General features: G+C 43.4%; 1 protein-coding gene across 1 annotated transcript in view; it reads right to left on the bottom strand.

The window, feature by feature from the left end:
- The window catches only part of LOC112266994 (serine/threonine-protein phosphatase 4 regulatory subunit 1), a 42,926-nt gene that overhangs the window by 7,498 nt on the left and 13,915 nt on the right, over positions 1–21,513 (bottom strand). The window contains exons 12-16 of the mRNA XM_024444988.2: positions 14,244–14,551; positions 12,019–12,108; positions 7,162–7,347; positions 4,891–5,052; positions 2,688–2,788 (exon numbers count right to left, since the gene is read on the bottom strand). Of these exons, the coding sequence (XP_024300756.2) occupies positions 2,688–2,788; positions 4,891–5,052; positions 7,162–7,347; positions 12,019–12,108; positions 14,244–14,551 (847 nt within the window). The remainder of the gene's footprint in view (positions 1–2,687; positions 2,789–4,890; positions 5,053–7,161; positions 7,348–12,018; positions 12,109–14,243; positions 14,552–21,513) is intronic.

The raw sequence follows: 21,513 nt of genomic DNA, 5'->3' as shown, positions 1-21,513 counted from the left end.
ACTATTGTTAGTACAGATGACCGTGGTACCTTCAGGTGTTTAGAAATCGTTCCCCAGGATGAACCAGACTTGAGGTCTTGGCTGATTTCTTCTGATTTTCCCATGACGTCAAGCAAAGAGGCACAGAGTTTGAAGATAGGCATTGAAATACATCCACAGGTAGACACCTCCAATTGACTCAAATTATGTCAATTAGCCTATCAGAAGCTTCTAAAGCCATGACATAATTTTCTGAAAATTTCTAAGCTGTTTAAAGGCACAGTCAACTTAGTATATGTAAACTTCTAACCCACTGGAATTGTGATACAGTGAATTATAAGTGAAATAATCTGTCTGTAAAGAATTGTTGGAAAAATGACTTGTGTCATGCACAAAGTAGACTTCCTAACCGACTTGCCAAAACTATAGTTTGTAAACAAAAAATTTGTGGAGTGGTTGAAAAACGAGTTAATGACTCCAACATAAGTGTATGTAAACTTCCCGAATTCAACTGTATATAGGATGAGCCATACAGTATATACATATAAAGTGGGTAAAACAGTATGTAAACATTGTTACAATGACCAGTGTTAAATGCCGTCAGAAAGTATTCACACCCCTTGACTTTTTCCACAATTTGTTGTTGTTACAGCCTGAATTTAAAATTGATTACATTTATATTTCTGGTCACTGTCACTGTCCTACACACAATACCAAAGTGGATTTTTTATTATTTTATTATTATTTTACCAGCTAAGTTGACTGAGAACACATTCTCATTTACACAAAACGACCTGGGGAATCGTTACATGGGAGAGGAGGGGGGATGAATGAGCCAATTGTAAGCTGGGGATGATTAGGTGTCCATGATGGTGTTAAGGCCAGAATGGGAATTTAGCCAGAACACCGGGGTTAACACCCCTACTCTTACAATAAGTGCCATGGGATCTTTAGAAACCACAGAGAGTCAGGACACTAGTTTAAGATGGCACCCTACACGGGGCAATGTCTCTAATCACTGCCCTGAGATCTTTTTGTAGACCAGAGGAACGGGTGCCTCCTACCGGCATTCCAACACCATTTCCAGCAGAAACTGGTCTCCCATCCAGGGATGGAACAGGACCAACCCTGCTTAGCTTCAGAAGCAAGCCAGCAGTGGGATGCAGGGTGGTATTGCTGCTGCATTTACAGTGCATTTGGAAAGTATTCAAGAATCATATTACTTTTTAAGGGTGTGTGCTTAGGGTCATTGTCCTGTTGGTGGCCTGATTGGAGGAGTGCTGCAGAGATGGTTGTCCTTCTGGAAGGTTCTCCCATCTCCACAGAGGAACTCTGGAGCTCTGCCATGGTGACCATTGGGTTCTTGGTCACCTCCCTGACCAACGCCCTTCTCCTCCGAATGCTCAGTTTGGCTGGGCGGCCAGCTCTAGGAAGAGTCTCGGTGGATCCAAACTTCTTCCATTTAAGAATGATTGGAGGCCACTGTGTTCTTGGGGACCTTCAATGCTGCTGACATATTTTGGTACTCTTCCCTAGATATATGTGCCTTAACACAATCCTGTCTTGGCGGTCTGCGGACAATTCCTTCGACCCCATGGCTTGGTTTTTGCTCTGACATACACTGTCAACTGTGGGACCTTATATAGACAGGTGTGTGCCTTTCCAAATAATGTCCAATGAATTGAATTTACCACAGGTGGACTCCAATTAAGTTGTAGAAACATCAAGGATGATCAATGTAAATAAACATGATGCACCTGAGCTCCATTTTCAGTCTCATAGCAAAAGGTCTGAATACTGCGTCGTCATTATGGAGTATTGTGTGTAGATTGATGAAGGGGAAAAACATAATTGAATCCATTTCAGAATAAGGCTGTAACATAACAAAATGTGGAAAAAGTGAAAGAGTCTGAATACTTTCCGAATGCACTGTATAGTGTAGATGCAGAGGGTTAACACCTTTAGTTGGCTCTCCCTATTTTGATTTCTCAATAAACATTCCTTTATCGGATTTCCCTGATTTTCGTTTTGCGCCACCTTTTTGGTTTGCTTCCTGTATACGATTGGTGTGGGTTTTTAATTTGATTGCCACTTCTTGGGCAAATTCAGTAGGTGCTCATGGTGGGTGTCTTTTAGGTTCCAGGAGCGGTTGCTAGTTAAGTGGACACCCCCATAACTGTCTTTCAGAACCCCTCCTAAAACACCACTTGTTTTGGTACTTATCAGTGACTCAGTTCCCCCTTCTGTTTGAGCAACATTTTTTCTCTTGTTAGGGAAAGTAACATTACTTAACATGGAGGATGTTGGGTAAGGTGATATGGTCCTTGATTAGCCTCTCAGAGCACTTCATGATGACAAGTGAGTACTACGGGGCAATAGTCATTTAGTTCAGTTACCTTTGCTTGCTTGGGTACCAGAACAATAGTGGACATCTTGAAGCCAGTGGGGATGACAGACAGGGATAGGGAGAGGTTGAATATGTCCGTACACACTCCTGCCAGCTAGTCTGCGCATTCTCTGAGGACGCAGCTGGATGGAACTCTGTGATCCCTCCCTAAGCCATTGAAAGGCCCATGCAAGTTGACTACTACAATGGTGCATGCCATCAGAGACTTGTGGCAAGTGGGCCCTCTAGAGAGAAATATGGAGGACTCAATCCTACATGAATGACAAAGATTGGCCCTGATCTAAATTAACCGAAGACTTACTCGGCCAGCTCGTATCTAAACCTCCAGTTGCGGCTGTTGTCTGTCACCATGAACTCCTGCAGCTGGTACAGGTACTCTCTCCTCTTCTCAGCATGGAGTAACTGCCACAGACAAGACAGAAGATACAGACAGCTGAAATTATCACAGATCCAAGTTATCATGTCTCACCAAAGTGAGCAGTATTCATCGTTACAAAACCCCTGGACAACACATTCTCTTTTATTAGTGACAAAAGGCACATGTATCAAAAGAAATGGAGGCAATCAGTTTAAGAGTGAAAAGACACAAATACAAAAGGTCTCTCCACCTCTAGACCAACCATTGTTATTGTGAAAGACAATCTGTTGTGTGACAACCGTATAAACCCAGTACACAGGTCAAGTCAAGCAGCATTCTACAAATTCCTCACATAATAGGTGACTATCATGCAGTGCATCAGATAGCCATCTAAATCTATACTGAACAAAAATATAAAACGCAACATGTAAATTGTAGGTCTCATGTTTCATGAGATGTTTCTGAAATGTTCCATACGCACAAAAAGCTTATTTCTCTCAAATTACATGAACAAATTTGTTTGCATCCCTGTTAGTGAGCATTTCTCCTTTGCCAAGATAATCCCATCCACTTGACAGGTGTGGTATATCAAGAAGCTGATTAAACAGCATGATCATTACACAGGTGCACCTTCTGATGGGTAAAATACCACTTTAAAATGTGCAGTTTTGTCACACAACACAATGCCACAGATGTATCAAGTTTTGAGAGAGTGTGAAATTGGTATGCTGGCTACAGGAATGTCAACCAGAACTGTTGTCAGAGAATTGAATGTTCATTTCTCTACATCTAACATTGTTTTAAAGAACTTGGCAGTACCGCCAACTGGTGTGATGTAGGCGAGCGGTTTGCCGATGTCAACGTTGTGAACAGAGTGCCCCATGGTGGCGGTGGGGTTATGGTATGGACAGGCATAAGCTACGGACAAAATAGCATTTTATCGATGGCGATTTAAAATGCACAGAAATAAAATGACGAGATCCTGCGGCCCATTGTTGTACCATTCATCTGCCGCCATTACCTCATGTTTCAGGATGATAATGCACAGCCCCATGTCGCAAAGATCTGTACACAATTAATGGAAGATGAAAATGTCCCAGTTCTTACATGGCCTGCATACTTACCAGACATGTCACTCATTGAGCATGTTTGGGATGCTCTGGATCAATGTTTATGACAGCGTGTTCCAGTTCCAGCCAACATCCAGCAACTTCGCACAACCATTGAAGAGGAATGGGACAACATTACACAGGCCTGATCAACTCTGTGTGAAGGAGATGTGTCGCGCTGCATGTGGCAAATGTGGTCACACCCCTACTTTTTTTAATGGTATCTGTGACTAACAGCTGCATACCTGTATTTCCAGTCATGTGAAATCCATAGTTTAGGGTCTAATGAATGTATTTCAATTGACTGATTTCCTTATATGCCATTAGCATACCACCCTGCATCCCACTGCTGGCTTGCTTCTGAAGCTAAGCAGGGTTGGTCCTGGTCAGTCCCTAGGTGGGAGACCAGATGCTGCTGGAAGTGGTGTTGGAGGGACAGTAGGAGGCACCCTTTCCTCTGGTCTAAAAAATATCCCATTGCAGGGTGCAGTCTATTGGATGGGACATTAAACGTGTGTCTTGACTCTCTGTGGTCACTAAAGATCTCATGGCATTTATCGTAAGAGTAGGGGTGCTAACCCTGGTGTCCTGGCTAAATTCCCAATCTGGTACTCATATGGTCACCTAATCATCCCCAGCTTACAATTGGCTCATTTATCACTCATCTCCCCTGTAACTATTCCCCAGGTTGCTGCTGTAAATGACAATGTGTTCTCTGTCAACTTACCTTGTTAAAAAAAAAAAAAAACATTATATGAGCTGTACACTCAGTAAAATGTTTGAAATTGTTGAGTTTATTTTTGGTTCAGTATAAATCCAATCTAGATTAACTATGTGGCAGCTAAAAGTTCCAGTCTGTTTGTGCTACCATACTAACTCATTGTCAATGTTTGGCTTGACAATGAGGAATGGCGTTGGCAAGAGCACAAACAGATCTAGGACCAGGCTAGTAAAACAGCACAGCAAATGGACCAACATGTAGATAGATGATTTTGAGTCGGTTCACAGTTTGCTTGTTACATGTATGGTGGTCTCACCTTAAGGAAGTCATAGAGGTGTTTGAGCACGCCGATGCGCACCTCATCCAGGTCCTTGAGGAAGCCGTTGAAGATGGGCACCAGGTCGGCCGCCGTAAGCTGGTCTCCTAGGATCACCGCCAGCTCGTGGATGGAGAACGCCAGCGTACGGCGCACCTTCCACTGTAGTGGTAATGAATATAAAGACAGAAGATCAGCTTGGCCCTACACCAAAACTTTTCCACATGTCAGGGAGTAAAAACTCAAGAGGAAATGGCTGATATGCCTCAGTCAATGACTACACAGACTAACACAGCCACTCCCTACCTCAGCCAAGCTGCAATACCACTCATTGAATAATGAATCTAACAATCTACTATTCTTCACAAAAGTAATTGAAGTTAAGCTTTAAGTGAAAATGACAAGCTGTATTGGTTGCAAACTTTTAACTCCATATTACATCATGAGCGCGGTTACCAAGCAGTCACTGAACTTGTCATTTGCATAGCAACGTACATACTGGGTATCAGTGCATCAATCTCTAATGATGAGATTATGTCAACACATGGCGTGTTGTTCACTTTCACACCTCACTGTCTGATAAATGTTTAAAAATCTGTATTTATTTTTGTTGGAAACCAAGCAGTAACCATTAAAAGAATGGCGCCGGAGGAGATGGCTGCCGTTTTACGGACTCTTAACCAATTGTGCTATTGTGGGTGTTTTTTTGCGTTATTTGTAATTTATTTTGTACATAATGTTTCTGCCACCGTCTCTTATGACCGAAAAGAGCTTTTTCAGTTCTGCCCACAAATGTTCTATAGGCTTGAGGTCAGGGCTTTGTGATGGCCACTGCAATACCTTGACTTTGTTGTCCTTAAGCCATTTTGCCACAACTTTGGAAGTATGCTTGGTGTCATTGTTCATTTGGAAGTCCCATTTGCTACCAAGCTCTAACTTATGTCTTGAGATGTTGCATCAATATATCCACATAATGCCATCTATTTTGTGAAGTGCACCAGTCCCTCCTGCAGAAAAGCACCCCCCCACAACATAATGCTGCCACCCCCGTGCTTCACGGTTAAGATGGTGTTCTTTGGCTTGCAAGCCTCCCCCTTTTTCCTCCAAACAGAACCATGGTCATTATGGCCAAACAGATCTATTTTTGTTTCATCAGACCAGAAGAGATTTCTCCAAAAAGTACGGTCTTTGGCCCCATGTGCAGTTGCAACCCGTAGTCTGTCTTTTTTATGGCAGTTTTGGAGCAGTGGCTTCTTCCTTGCTAAGCGGCTTTTCAGGTTATGTCGATATAGCACTCGTTTTACTGTGGATATAGATACTTTTGTACCCGTTTCCTCCAGCATCTTCACAAGGTCCTTTGCTGTTGTTCTGGGATTGATTTGCACTTTTCGCACCAAAGTAGTGTTCTGTCTCCTAGAGATGAACAATCTCCTTCCTGAGTGGTATGGCGGATACGTGGTCCCATGGTGTTTATACTTGCAAACTTTTATTTGTACAGATGATCGTGGTACCTTCAGCCGTTTGGAAATTGCTCCCTAGGATGAACCAGACTTGTGGAGATCTACAATTTTTTTTGATTTTCCCATGATGTCAAGCAAAGAGGCACTGAGTTTGAAGGTAGGCCTCATTTTCTGGAAATGTTCCAAGTTTTAATGACTCCAACATATGTGTAAACTTACGACTTCAACTGTATTTACATACAACACTAATTATTAATAAAAAATGGATTAGAAAACATTTTTAAATGTTTTATTGTTAAACGTGACTCTGTAAACTGATAGTGTTAGCCAGCTAGCTAGCGGGCAAGTTAGCTGGTCCTGCTGTTAGATATACAGGTACGTTCTGACGTATCATCACGCAGGCTACACTTTCTACTGTGATTGTTCAATAACGACCGCTTTAAAAATAGAGCAGAATCCTATTTTCTCCACCTCCTATTTGATATAATCCTATTATTTTCATAGGCACGCGCACCATTGACCACTCCGCTTCGATATAATTGCACCCCTGCATAGGCTTCATCGAAAATGAATGGGTCACCCCGTCCACTGTCAGTGGCTTTAGAACCCAGTGTCCTGTGTCATGTTCATTAGGGCACGCAACTGAAAACTTGTATTTTTTAATTTTTTTAAATTAGTGTTTCTTATTGAACAAGAAATTGTACCCTTCTTGTTTCAGTCAGTTTTGGTGCTTAATGAACACAACCCCGGTCAGGGCCCCACCTGTATAGCCCAAAATAAAGATATGGGAGTGCCCCCAAAGAGCACACACCTGTACGTCAGTGGCGAGGGTCTCGTAGGTGTCCTTGAGGCAGTGCCAGTTCTGTTGGCCCAGGGTGAGGGCTACGCCGGGCAGGCTGAACGCACAGTGCTTGGCAATCTCTGTGTCCACCGTCTGGGCCCGTGCCGGGTCCGTCATGGAAAGGTACTGGTCCAGCAGCTGCTGGGGAATCACATTCTGGAGAGGAGAGGGGGGGGGGGGACAAGAGTAAGAGGAGTGGTTCAAATCTGTCAATATCATAGCCATGGCAACAGCAGCGGTGAGTAGAAAATGTTAGGAGGCTGGTTTGGTTTCCTGGACACAGACTAAAGCCCGGTTCACATTTAACAGCAGAGACCGTTTTATGCAGATTTAGAACAAAGTTTGCTTGATCTGAATGGTGTAGTTTTAGGACATCTCATGTCGGCTGCTGGAGGAGTCAAATCTTAGCTAAAGACTTGTGAGGAGACAGTACGTTTAGCCAATCAGAGAACAGTGCGCTACAGTTAAGTGTTTAAGTCAAGCTGACAGCCAACTATCAATTTCTGAGGGGTTAAGCTGCGGTGAGCTATCCTAGCTTTTTTAAACTTTTTTTTTTTTTACAATTACACATACATAAAACTTTTGAAAAAGTATTATTTGTTTCTAAACTCACCACACACCCCTTCTCTTTTCCACACTTTGTTGTGTTTGTTGTCCTTTTGTCAACAATCGACACAAAATAAAAAAGATAACACTGATGTATCTTGATTAGATAAGTATACAACAAATTTTACATTTAAGTAAGTTTGGTGCAGTATTTTTCAATAAATTAAAAAAAATGAAAACGAGTCATCTCTCATTGAATGACAAGACTTTATTGAAGAATCCCTACTGTTGACCAATCACCAACGAAGGGGCGTAGGCGTTTGGCTCCAAACTTCGGCTTGCCCCAGAGAATGTTTTATGTGCCCGAACATCCCCCCCCAAAAAACTAGCCAAAGTCAAAAATAAACAAAATGTTGTCATAATATATGCACGATCTCTACCAAACTGTTTCGGTTGGGAAACAGGCGGACAGACACCTTTTGTCTCTAAGAGCTTTGCACACCTGGATTGAAGCTCAGTCATGTAGGTTGTTGGCCTTGCTAGACAGCCATTTTCAAGTCCTGCCATAGATTTTCAAGCTGATTTAAGTCAACACTGTAACTTAGCCACTTAGGAAAATTCAATGGTGTCGTGGGAAGCAACTCCAGTGTATATTATTGTATAATTGGCCTTGTGTTTTAGGTTATTGTCCTGCTGAAAGGTGAATGTCTCCCAGTGTGTTGGAAAGCAGACCGAACCAGGTTTTCCTCTAGGATTTGTGTGTGCTTAGCTCTATTCCGTTCTTTTTAACCTAAAAACCTCCACCTTTAACTTTTTCACTTAATTAAAGGAGGAAATGTGTCTTAAAATGTGTTGTGCAACTGACTTAAAGCTCAGCAACGTCAAGGGAAAATATACTTAGATATTTTGTGCCAAACATTTTTAACCTAAAAACCTCCCTAGTCCTTGCCGATGACAAGCATACACACACACACACACACACACAAACATGATGCAGCCACCACCATGATTGAAAATATGAAGAGTGGTACACAGTGATGTGTTATGTTTGGGGAAAATCCAACACAATGCTTTGTATATTCAGAACAAAAAGTTAATTTCTTTGCCTTGTTGTAAACATGATGCATGTTTTGGAATATTTTTATTCTGTACAGGCTTCTTTTCACATTTTTGTTAGTATTGTGGAGTATTTGGTATTTTATTAGGATCCCCCAATATTGTAACTACAATATTGATCCATCCTCAGTTATTTCCCATCACAGTTATTAAACTATAGCTGTTTTAAAGCCACCATTGGCTTCATGGTGTAAACAGTTACCATTCAAAATTGAGCTGTTTATCAAAAAAAAAAAAAAAAATTTGATTTGATTCTAAACTCTACCAATTAAAGAATTTGCCACCAATTGTGCAAGTTCTCCCACTTAAAAAGATGAGAGAGGCCTGTAATTTTCATCATAGGTACACTTCAACTATGATAGGACAAAATGAGATTTTTTTCTCTCCAGAAAATCACATTGTAGGGGTTTTAATGAATTTATTAGCAAATTATGGTGGAAAATAAGTATTTGGTCAATAACAAAAGTGTATCTCAATACTTTGTTATATACCCTTCGTTGGCAATGACAGAGGTCAAACATTTTCTGTAAGTCTTCACAAGGTTTTCACACACTGTTGCTGGTATTTTGGCCCATTCCTCCATGCAGATCTCCTCTAGAGCAGTGATGTTTTGGGGCTGTTGCTGGGCAACACGGACTTTCAACTCCCTCCAAAGATTTTCTATGGGGTTGAGATCTGGAGACTGGCTAGGCCACTGCAGGACCTTGAAATGCTTCTTACGAAGCCATTCCTTTGTTTCCCGGGCGGTGTGTTTGGGAAAAACATCATTGTCATGCTGAAAGACCCAGCCACGTTTCATCTTCAATGCCCTTGCTTCAATGCCCTTTACACGGATCAGTCGTCCTGGTCCCTTTGCAGAAAAACAGCCCCAAAGCATGATGTCTCCACCCCATGCTTCACAGTAGGTATGGTGTTCTTTGGATGCAACTCAGCATTCTTTGTCCTCCAAACACAACAAGTTATTAAATACTTTTTTCTTTACATAGTTGAATGTGCTGACAACAAAATCACACAAAAATTATCAATGGAAATCAAAATTATCAACCCATGGAGGTCTGGATTTGGAGTCACACTCAATATTAAAGTGGAAAACCACACTACAGGCTGATCCAACTTTGATGTAATGTCCTTAAAACAAGTCAAAATGAGGCTCAGTAGTGTGTGTGGCCTCCACGTGCCTGTATGACCTCCCTACAACGCCTGAGCATGCTCCTGATGAGGTGGCGGATGGTCTCCTGAGGGTTCTCCTCCCAGACCGGGACTAAAGCAACCGCCAATTCCTGGACAGTCTGTGGTGCAATGTGGCGTTGGTGGATGGAGCGAGACATGATGTCCCAGATGTGCTCAATTGGATTCAGGTCTGGGGAACGGGCAGGCCAGTCCATAGCATCAATGCCTTCCTCTTGCAGGAACTGCTGACACACTCCAGCCACATGAGGTCTAGCATTGTCTTGCATTAGGAGGAACCCAGGGCCAACCGCACCAGCATATGGTCTCACAAGGGGTCTGAGGATCTGATCTCGGTACCTAATGGCAGTCAGGCTACCTCTGGCGAGCACATGGAGGGCTGTGCGGCCCCCCGAAGAAATGCCACCCCACACCATGACTGACCCACCGCCAAACCGGTCATGCTGGAGGATGTTGCAGGCAGCAGAACCTTCTCCACAGTGTCTCCAGACTCTGTCACGTCTGCAACATGTGCTCAGTGTGAACCTGCTTTCATCTGTGAAGAGCACAGGGCGCCAGTGGCGAATTTGCCAATCTTGGTGTTCTCTGGCAAATGCCAAACATCCTGCACGGTGTTGGGCTGTAAGCACAACCCCCACCTGTGGACGTCGGGCCCTCATACCACCCTCATGGAGTCTGTTTCTGACCGTTTGAGCAGACACATGCACATTTGTGGCCTGCTAGAGGTCATTTTGCAGGGCTCTGGCAGTGCTCCTCCTGCGCCTCCTTGCACAAAGGCGAAGGTAGCGGCCCTGCTGCTGGGTTGTTGCCCTCCTACGGCCTCCTCGACATCTCCTGATGTACTGGCCTGTCTCCTGGTAGCGCCGCCATGCTCTGGACACTACGCTGACAGACACAGCAAACCTTCTTGCCACAGCTCGCATTGATGTGCCATCCTGGATGAGCTGCACTACCTGAGCCACTTGTGTGGGTTGTAGACTCCGTCTCATGCTACCACTAGAGTGAAAGCACCGCCATCATTCAAAAGTGACCAAAACATCAGCCAGGAAGCATAGGAACTGAGAAGTGGTCTGTGGTCACCACCTGCAGAAGCACTCCTTTATTGGGGGTGTCTTGCTAATTGCCTATAATTTCCACCTGTTGTCTATTCCATTTGCACAACAGAATGTGAAATTTATTGTCAATCAGTGTTGCTTCCTAAGTGGACAGTTTGATTTCACAGAAGTGTGATTGACATGGAGTTATATTGTGTTGTTTAAGTGTTCCCTTTATTTTTTTGAGCAGTGTATTATCGCCAATGTATTGTCCATGTAAAAAAAACTGTTTGATCGGGATGAATAATATCCAGCAAAACCTAATTATTTGTGCTATGCATTTCCCATCACAATATTGAAGAGTAAGGTTTTTTTGTTGTTGTTGCTATCCTAGCTTGATGATCCTCTCTTCAGCTCCTCTAGACACTGGGCTTGTGAGCAGGAGGCTGGTGATGTGTTTTCTAGTGAGCCAGACTGTGGCTGCATGTAATTCATGAAACCTGTTTGTTAAAAACCTTGCTAAAAGTAGCTAGCAACTTTTAAAGAACCTGCATAAATATATACATTGTGCTTCCACGTGACAGTGGAACCAGGCTCAACCACACTTCTCTAGTCAGTTGTTCTACAACTAAACATTTTAAAACTTTGGTCTCGCAACATCTCTCCTTATGTCAGCTGTTAGATCTGCACTGGGCATAAGCTTCTCCATTGAGCATGCATTTTAATCCAAGCTAAATCTGGTATCAGAAAACTGGCCCTAGATCTTGTCAATCGCAATTCATTGGACATTGGATCGCTTTAACTATTCTCAGACTAAACGTATGGCAGCTTAAAGGTAGTTGTACTCCAGACTTGACTGAATAATAAATGTTAATAAATGTCCCCTCGATGCATGTACAATACGTAAAGTAGAAAGGCTTAGAAAGTGTTTGGCAGAACTGACCTGGACCATGGACTTCTCCTCCTCACACAGCTGGTTGGGAGCCGAGTCCTCCTTCCCCTCTTCCTCCACACTCTCGATCAGCTCCGACTCCTATCCAAAACAGGGAGGACACACAGTTTGACATATCAGTCAGCTAGCACACATACAAACATACCAGTCATCTAGGACACAAACCACAAAGTCAGCTAGCACACACAGACATATAGACAATTAGCAGAGAAACTCATATACGGAGATACAGTGCCTTCAGAAAGTAGTCGCACACCTCGACTATTTCCAATTTGTTGTGTTACAGCCCGAATTTAAAAAGAGAAATTGGGTCACTGGCCTAAACATAATACCCCATAATGTCAAAGTGGAAGACATTTTTCAATTAAAAAGTGAAATGTCTTGAGTCAGTAAGTATTAAATCCCTTTGTTATGGCAAGCCTAAATAAGTTAAGGAGTAAAAATGTGCTTAACAAGTCACATAATAAGTTGCATGGAGTCACTGTGTGCAATAGGGTTTAACATTCATTCTGAATGACTACCTTCTCTCTATACCCCAATCGAGCAGTGCATTTCAAACACTGATTCAACTACAATGACCAGGGATGTTTTACAATGCCTCACAAAGAAGTGCACCTAATGGTAGATGGGTCAACAACAAAAAAAGTAGCCATTAAATGGTGAAGTTATTAATTACACTATGGATGGTGTATTAATAAACCCAGTCACTACAAAGACACTTCCTAACTCCGTTGCTGGAGAGGAAGGAAACCGCTCAGGGATTTCACCATGAGGCCAATGGTGACATGACAACAGTTAGAGATAAATGGTTGCGATAGGAGAAAATTTAAGATGGATCAACATGGTGTTACACCAAAATACTAACCTAAAATGAAAGAGTGAAAAGGAGGACGCCCGTAAAGAATACAAATATTCCTAAACAAGAACCCTGTTTGCAATAAGGCACTAAAGTAAAACTGAAAAAATGTGGCAAAGAAATTCACTTTATGCCCTGAATACAAAGTGTTCTGTTTAGGGCAAATCCAATACAACACATAACAGAGTAGCACTCTTCATATTTTCAAGCATGGTGATTGCTGCATCATGTTATAGGTATGCTTGTCATTGGCAAGGGCGGCGCACATAGGGCAGCGCACAATTGGCCCAGCGCCTTCTGGGTTTGGCTGGGGTAGGCCGTCATTGTAAATAAGAATTTGTTCTTAACTGACTTGCCAAGTTAAATAAAAGGTTAAATAAAAGGACTAGATCATTTGGGGGGGATAAAAAAATATTAATGATTAGAGCCAAGCACAAGCAAAATCCTAGAGGAAAACCTGGTTCAGTCTGCTTTCCAACAGTCACTGGGAGAAAAATTCACCTTTCAGCAGGACTAAAACCTAAACACAAGGCCGCAAATACACTGGAGTTGCTTACCAAGACGACATTAAATGTTCCTGAGTGTTTTGACTTTCATCAGCTTGAAAATCTATGGCAAGACTTGATCAACAACCAATTTGACAGAGCTTGAGGAATTATAAAAATAAAGTGAAAACATTGTACAATCCAGGTGTGGAAAGCTCGTTGAGACTTACCCAGAAAGACGTACAGCTGTAATCGCTGCCAAAGGCGATTCTAAAATGAATTGACACAGGGGGTTGAATACTTCAAATCAAAGTGTATTTGTCACGTGCGCCGAATCCAACAGGTGTAGGTAGACCTTACAGTGAATGTGCACCAGCTGTTGTTTACAAATATGCACATACCGTCCCCCCTCGTCTTATTTTTCTCCCAGTGCTGTTCTATCTAGCCAGTGCAGCGTATATCCTACTAGCTGAATTTCCATGTCATCATTCAGTCACGATTCTGTGACACATAAGATAAGTTTTTGATGTCCCGTTCGGAGGTCATTCGTAATCGTACCTCATCTAATTCATTGTTCAATGATTGTACTTTGGCGAATAATATTGACGGTAAACGTCAGATTTCCCATTCACCTTCTGCGGATCCTTATGAGGCACCCCACTCTGTGCACACATGCGCGCACGCTCAGCTCCATCAGTATCAGATATTAATTTAGAATGGAAAACGAATGTGTTCATTCAACATTTGTTAGTGCATTGCATTGATTCATTCCACTAATCAAATCCCTTCAAGCTAAAAGTAAATGTATCGAAACCCATGTATCTAGATGTGTATTGAATCATGCTTGTAAGGAGAGCTGCACCATTCCTACTCACCACACTGCTGTGGTCCGAGTCGTCCCGTACTAGGACAGGCGAGTCGGGGGATGATTCCGGAGACACCGGAGGCTCCGACTCCACTTCGGTCTCTTTCAGTTCCTCTATGGGTGCCGAATCTGTGGTCTGCTGGGGAGGCTGGTTAGGTGTCTGTTCCTCCTCTGCGGTCCCTCCGTTCTGGGAGAACTCCTCATCTGGTTCCCCATTCCCATCCTCTGGAGGCTGGCTCTCTGACTGACCCTCTGTATCCTCAGACTGTCTCTCCTGCTGGGCAGCCTTCAGGGCAGCTGAGAGCACCTGCACTTGGGCTGGGAGACACATACGGAGAGACAGACACAAAGACACAAATTCATGGTCTTGAATACACAGGTCAAATGTAAAGACTATTACAGTGGAACTGACAGCGTTTTAACTACTTTGCAGATATGAGACAAACAGACAATCATAATATTAGGCAAAACTATAAAATTCCCAGTTTATGCTACAAAACAAACTTCATAAGAGGTAATAAAGTTAGTTATATTTGACAATTTTCAAATGGGGTAAAATAATGCATTGTTGGCAGTATTAGATGGATGCAGTTCAACGCATGATTAATATAGTTAATTCGCCAATACCTTTATTGGATGTCCAACAAATATTGCTATCAGGTTGTAAATCACAGCTGGCAGAGTACATTTTTTGCTGCCTACAGCCCTTCGGGATGCACTGTTTTAGTTTCAATGACTCAATGTTTTGCACAAAAACAGACAAATGTAACTAAGGCTGGAAATGTCAATACAATCAAACTAGCATGGGGAATGACCACAAGTTAATCATATGGCAAATAGGCTAGTTTAATCAATTTATGTATCTATTTATTTAGCAAGCTAGAAACACAGGGCCTAACATTAGCTAGCTAAGCTAGCGAGTGGGTGAGTGGTCGACTTTATCCCCCATATCGTTTATCGGTGGCTAAAGCTAGAGATGCAAGTGTTATTTGGTTAGCTGGTATGGCAACCCTCCCACTGTGTCAGCCTAACTCTCTCTTTGCTCGTTTTCATTAATAGGATGTCGGTGGGCGGAGCTGGGAGGATAGACACCGAAATGGGACACACCTGGGCTCAGGTGTGCCGCGTGGATAAATACACCTATCCCCATTCCTTGAGGAAACACTCCCCACGCAGACACACTGTTATTTTTGGTTGTGGCAGTTTGTGGCTTGTTTGTTTTGGCATCTCACAAACACCCCTCCTTATCACCACTCACTTACACACATTGTTAATTGTATGTAGTTAACTTCCATTAATAAATATTTTTGTTATTCCTTGATCTCCTTGTTGTCACCCTCTGTGTTATGGACTACGAGCCGGTTGTGGGGTCCGTCCGGGATTATAAGGTTGGTTCCTAGACATTTTGGTGGATAGTATTTTTTGGGTGGGTTAATGCTATTTGGGATGCACATTGGTTGGTATTCACTGCATAGTCTTAAGTGTTTGGTATAGTGCCTTGCAGACATATCAGTGACTTTAGTAGTCCGGTGACGACATCAAATGGTGCGCTGCATGAAAAAGTATGCCGGTAGGCATAATACTAGTGTTGTTAAGCTAACTGGTAAGTGTATTTTGTTTAGGAGAAAAACTGAAGGTAGGTGCTTTGTTTGCATCTTTTGTAAAACAAAAATTGAGTTGCGCTGTTTGGTAGGCCCAGTGTTGGTTGCCTTTGTTAAACTTTCCACAGCAGTGGATGGCTGGTTGTGTGCTGCGTTGGAGAGTGTAACATTGGTTAGTTTCCAGGCCCCTGCCCATGCTGGAAACTCTTGCTCTACCTGCTGTTGGGACATCGGTCCAAGGAGGTGAGTACAATCTGCTGTGTACCTCAGTGGGAGATTTGGGTAGCGTAGTGCCATTTGCTACCCGGCGCTAGAGCCTTACTTTTCAGCTGTTAGGCTTAGTGACACGTTTTACTTTAGAATATGTTGGGCATGGTTATTTTATTTTTGTGTGGTGTCCGTGGACTGAGCAGTTGTCTCGGGGGTACATCTGTGGCTTGGGGGGAATCCGCCAGCGTGCTGTTTTATTTCCCATGCCAGCGGGGTACAGTGCGTAATCCACCATGAATCCGCACAAAGACTAGGGTTGAGTTATTGTAGGATTTGGGGAAGCTCCTTATGTATCATCTCTCTCCTGTGGTGCCCAGCGTTTCTCTTGTTGTGGTCTGGTCTGCTCAGCAGAGGGGAAGAGCAAGATTATTTTTAGTAGTTACTTGTGACTATGGCGTCTAATGTAGACGAGTTCATTTGCGTTCCAACAGAGGAACTTAAAATAATGTACTAAAACAGCTGTTGGAAGATCGCTGAACACTACCACGTTGAAATTAGTGATACACGTCTAAAAACATTATGTTTTGTTGATATTGAAGGACAATTTTATGGAGAGGGGTATACAAGAAGTTACCACTGGGGCAGCCTCTGCCGAGGACATGCCACCTGACCGTCTTGTTAGAATGTCCCCTCCGACTGTTAGCCCTAGTAGTCTTTTTAACAGCAGAAAGAACTGCTTCTGTTACAGCTAGAGCATGATTGTGTTAAGCTGGAGCATGATAGTGAGCATGATCGTGTTAAGTATGAAAAGGAATTGGAATTTAAACAGGATTTGGAGTATACTAACTCAGGAGAGTTTGCTCTGGGAAGGTGACCAAGATTTACCTAGGGGGTCGCTTCTCTCTCGGTAGTGCCCTGGACAATTTTCATAATGTTGTAAAGTTACGGTTGTTGCCAAAATTTTATAAGGATCCTGAGATGTTATTTTTGTTGGTTGAGCATGTTGCTGACACTAGGAGTTGGCCTGATTCTGATCGTTTTGTACGGCGCAGCGCGGCTCGGAAAGGAACATACCGGACCAATTTTTCTCTCCATGTCCCTGGATTTCAACTGCTCTCTGGACATTCATACCCGGATCTCACAGCTAGCTAGCTGCTATCCGTGTGACTATCGGCTTTCGTCGATTCCGGAGCAAACATCAATTATTCCGTAGCTAGCCAGCTCTGTCAATCACTCCTGAGTTCCATCAATCACTCCTGGGTTGCAGTCACCGATCCGGACCCGTTCTACTGCCTACGCGGAGCCCCACCGGGCCTTCACAACTGGACTGCCGACGTTATCTACCCGAAGGAGATCCGGCTGGCTCCTCCGTCGCGACGTTACCTGAACGCCCATCTGCGGCCTGCTAACCGTTAGCTGTCTTACCGGCTGCTATCTGAATAGACAATCGGACAATTTTTTAATTTTTTTTTAATTATTGTTTTCTTCTTGGGCCTCTATAACTATATCTATTGTTTTTATTTTTGTTGTTGTTGTGTGATTTGGATTAATCCCCTCTACCACACAGAACCCCACTAATCTACTGACGGAACGCAAGAGGTGGCTAACAACAGACCTCCATCCTATGCTAGCTTGCTACCGATGGCCTGGCTAGCTGTCTAAATCGCCGTGACCCCCAACCAACCTCTCCACTCACTGGACCCTTTTGGTCACTTGACTAAGCATGCCTCTCCTTCATGTCAATACGTCTTGTCCATTGCTGTTCTGGTTAGTGTTTATTGGCTTATTTCACTGTAGAGCCTCTAGTCCTGCTCACTATACCTTATCCAACCTATTAGTTCCACCACCCACACATGCAATGACATCTCCTGGTTTCAATGATGTTTCTAGAGACAATATCTCTCTCTTCATAACTCAATACCTAGGTTTACCTCCACTGTATTCACATCCTACCATACCTTTGTCTGTACATTATACCTTGATGCTATTTTATCGCCCCCAGAAACCTCCTTTTACTCTCTGTTCCAGACGTTCTAGACGACCAATTCTTATTGCTTTTAGCCGCACCCTTATTCTACTCCTCCTATGTTCCTCTGGCGATGTAGCGGTGAATCCAGGCCCTGCAGTGCCTAGCTCCACTCCTATTCCCCAGGCGCTCTCTTTTGACGACTTCTGTAACCGTAATAGCCTTGGTTTCATGCATGTTAACATTAGAAGCCTCCTCCCTAAGTTTGTTCTATTCACTGCTTTAGCACACTCTGCCAACCCGGATGTTCTAGCTGTGTCTGAATCCTGGCTTAGGAAGACCACCAAAAATTCTGAAATTTTAATTCCAAACTACAACATTTTCAGACAAGATAGAACTGCCAAAGGGGGCGGTGTTGCAATCTACTGTAAAGATAGCCTGCAGAGTTCTGTCCTACTATCCAGGTCTGTACCCAAACAATTTGAACTTCTACTTTTAAAAATCCACCTCTCTAAAAAAGAGTCTCTCACCGTTGCCGCCTGCTATAGACCACCCTCTGCTCCCAGCTGTGCTCTGGACACCATATGTGAACTGATTGCCCCCCATCTATCTTCAGAGCTCGTGCTGCTAGGCGACCTAAACTGGAACATGCTTAACACCCCAGCCATCCTACAATCTAAACTTGATGCCCTCAATCTCACACAAATTATCAATGAACCTACCAGGTACCTCCCCAAAGCCTTAAACACGGGCACCCTCATAGATATCATCCTAACCAACTTCCCCTCTAAATACACCTCTACTGATCACTGCCTCATTGCCTGCATCCGTAATGGGTCAGCGGTCAAACGACCTCCACTCATCACTGTAAAACGCTTCCTGAAACACTTCAGCGAGCAGGCCTTTCTAATCGACCTGGCCGGGGTATCCTGGAAGGATATTGATCTCACCCGTCAGTAGAGGATGCCTGGATATTTTTAAAAAATGCCTTCCGAACCATCTTAAATAAACATGCCCCATTCAAGAAATTTAGAACCAGGAACAGATATAGCCCTTGGTTCTCCCCAGAGCTGACTGCCCTTAACCAACACAAAAACATCCTATGGCGTTCTGCATTAGCATCGAATAGCCCCCGTGATATGCAGCTGTTCAGGGAAGCTAGAAACCATTATACACAGGCCGTTAGAAAAGCCAAGGCTAGCTTTTTCAAGCAGAAATTTGCTTCCTGCAACACTAACTCAAAAAAGTTCTGGGACACTGTAAAGTCCATGGAGAATAAGAACACCTCCTCCCAGCTGCCCACTGCACTGAAGATAGGAAACACTGTCACCACTGATAAATCCACCATAATTGAGAATTTCAATAAGCATTTTTCTACGGCTGGCCATGCTTTCCACCTGGCTACTCCTACCCCGGTCAACAGCACTGCACCCCCAACAGCAACTCGCCCAAGCCTTCCCCATTTCTCCTTCTCCCAAATCCATTCAGCTGATGTTCTGAAAGAGCTGCAAAATCTGGACCCCTACAAATCAGCCGGGCTAGACAATCTGGACCCTTTCTTTCTAAAATGATCTGCCGAAATTGTTGCCACCCCTATTACTAGCCTGTTCAACCTCTCGTGTCGTCTGAGATTCCCAAAGATTGGAAAGCAGCTGCGGTCATCCCCTCTTCAAAGGGGACACTCTTGACCCAAACTGCTACAGACCTATATCTATCCTACCATGCCTTTCTAAGGTCTTCGAAAGCCAAGTCAACAAACAGATTACCGACCATTTCGAATCTCACCATACCTTCTCTGCTATGCAATCTGGTTTCAGAGCTGGTCATGGGTGCACCTCAGCCACGCTCAAGGTCCTAAACGATATCTTAACCGCCATCGATAAGAAACATTACTGTGCAGCCGTATTCATTGATCTGGCCAAGGCTTTCGACTCTGTCAATCACCACATCCTCATCGGCAGACTTGACAGCCTTGGTTTCTCAAATGATTGCCTCGCCTGGTTCACCAACTACTTCTCTGATAGAGTTCAGTGTGTCAAATCGGAGGGTCTGCTGTCCGGACCTCTGGCAGTCTCTATGGGGTGCCACAGGGTTCAATTCTTGGACCGACTCTCTTCTCTGTATACATCAATGAGGTCGCTCTTGCTGCTGGTGAGTCTCTGATCCACCTCTACGCAGACGACACCATTCTGTATACTTCCGGCCTTTCTTTGGACACTGTGTTAACAACCCTCCAGGCAAGCTTCAATGCCATACAACTCTCCTTCTGTGGCCTCCAATTGCTCTTAAATACAAGTAAAACTAAATGCATGCTCTTCAACCGATCGCTACCTGCACCTACCCGCCTGTCCAACATCACTACTCTGGACGGCTCTGACTTAGAATACGTGGACAACTACAAATACTTAGGTGTCTGGTTAGACTGTAAACTCTCCTTCCAGACCCATATCAAACATCTCCAATCCAAAGTTAAATCTAGAATTGGCTTCCTATTTCGCAACAAAGCATCCTTCACTCATGCTGCCAAACATACCCTTGTAAAACTGACCATCCTACCAATCCTCGACTTTGGCGATGTCATTTACAAAATAGCCTTCAATACCCTACTCAACAAATTGGATGCAGTCTATCACAGTGCAATCCGTTTTGTCACCAAAGCCCCATATACTACCCACCATTGCGACCTGTACGCTCTCGTTGGCTGGCCCTCGCTTCATACTCGTCGCCAAACCCACTGGCTCCATGTCATCTACAAGACCCTGCTAGGTAAAGTCCCCCCTTATCTCAGCTCGCTGGTCACCATAGCATCTCCCACCTGTAGCACACGCTCCAGCAGGTATATCTCTCTAGTCACCCCCAAAACAAATTCTCTTTGGCCGCCTCTCCTTCCAGTTCTCTGCTGCCAATGACTGGAACGAACTACAAAAATCTCTGAAACTGGAAACACTTATCTCCCTCACTAGCTTTAAGCACCAACTGTCAGAGCAGCTCACAGATTACTGCACCTGTACATAGCCCACCTATAATTTAGCCCAAACAACTCTCTCTTTCCCAACTGTATTTAATTTATTTATTTATTTTGCTCCTTTGCACCCCATTATTTTTATTTCTACTTTGCACATTCTTCCATTGCAAAACTACCATTCCAGTGTTTTACTTGCTATATTGTATTTACTTTGCCACCATGGCCTTTTTTGCCTTTACCTCCCTTCTCACCTCATTTGCTCACATTGTATATAGACTTGTTTATACTGTATTATTGACTGTATGTTTGTTTTACTCCATGTGTAACTCTGTGTCGTTGTATCTGTCGAACTGCTTTGCTTTATCTTGGCCAGGTCGCAATTGTAAATGAGAACTTGTTCTCAACTTGCCTACCTGGTTAAATAAAGGTAAAATAAAAAAATAAAAAATAAAAAAAACGTTAAATGTTGCAGTGTGTTGACAGGTAAAGGGCAGGAGTTGGTCGGTCTGATTCTGAGTTTCCTGATACACCCAACTTA

This window comes from Oncorhynchus tshawytscha, linkage group LG02 (assembly GCF_018296145.1).
Source record: "Oncorhynchus tshawytscha isolate Ot180627B linkage group LG02, Otsh_v2.0, whole genome shotgun sequence".
Taxonomy (NCBI): domain Eukaryota; kingdom Metazoa; phylum Chordata; class Actinopteri; order Salmoniformes; family Salmonidae; genus Oncorhynchus; species Oncorhynchus tshawytscha.
The sequence above is the reverse complement of the archived record's forward strand: the minus strand, read 5'-3'. Positions and strand labels throughout refer to the sequence as shown.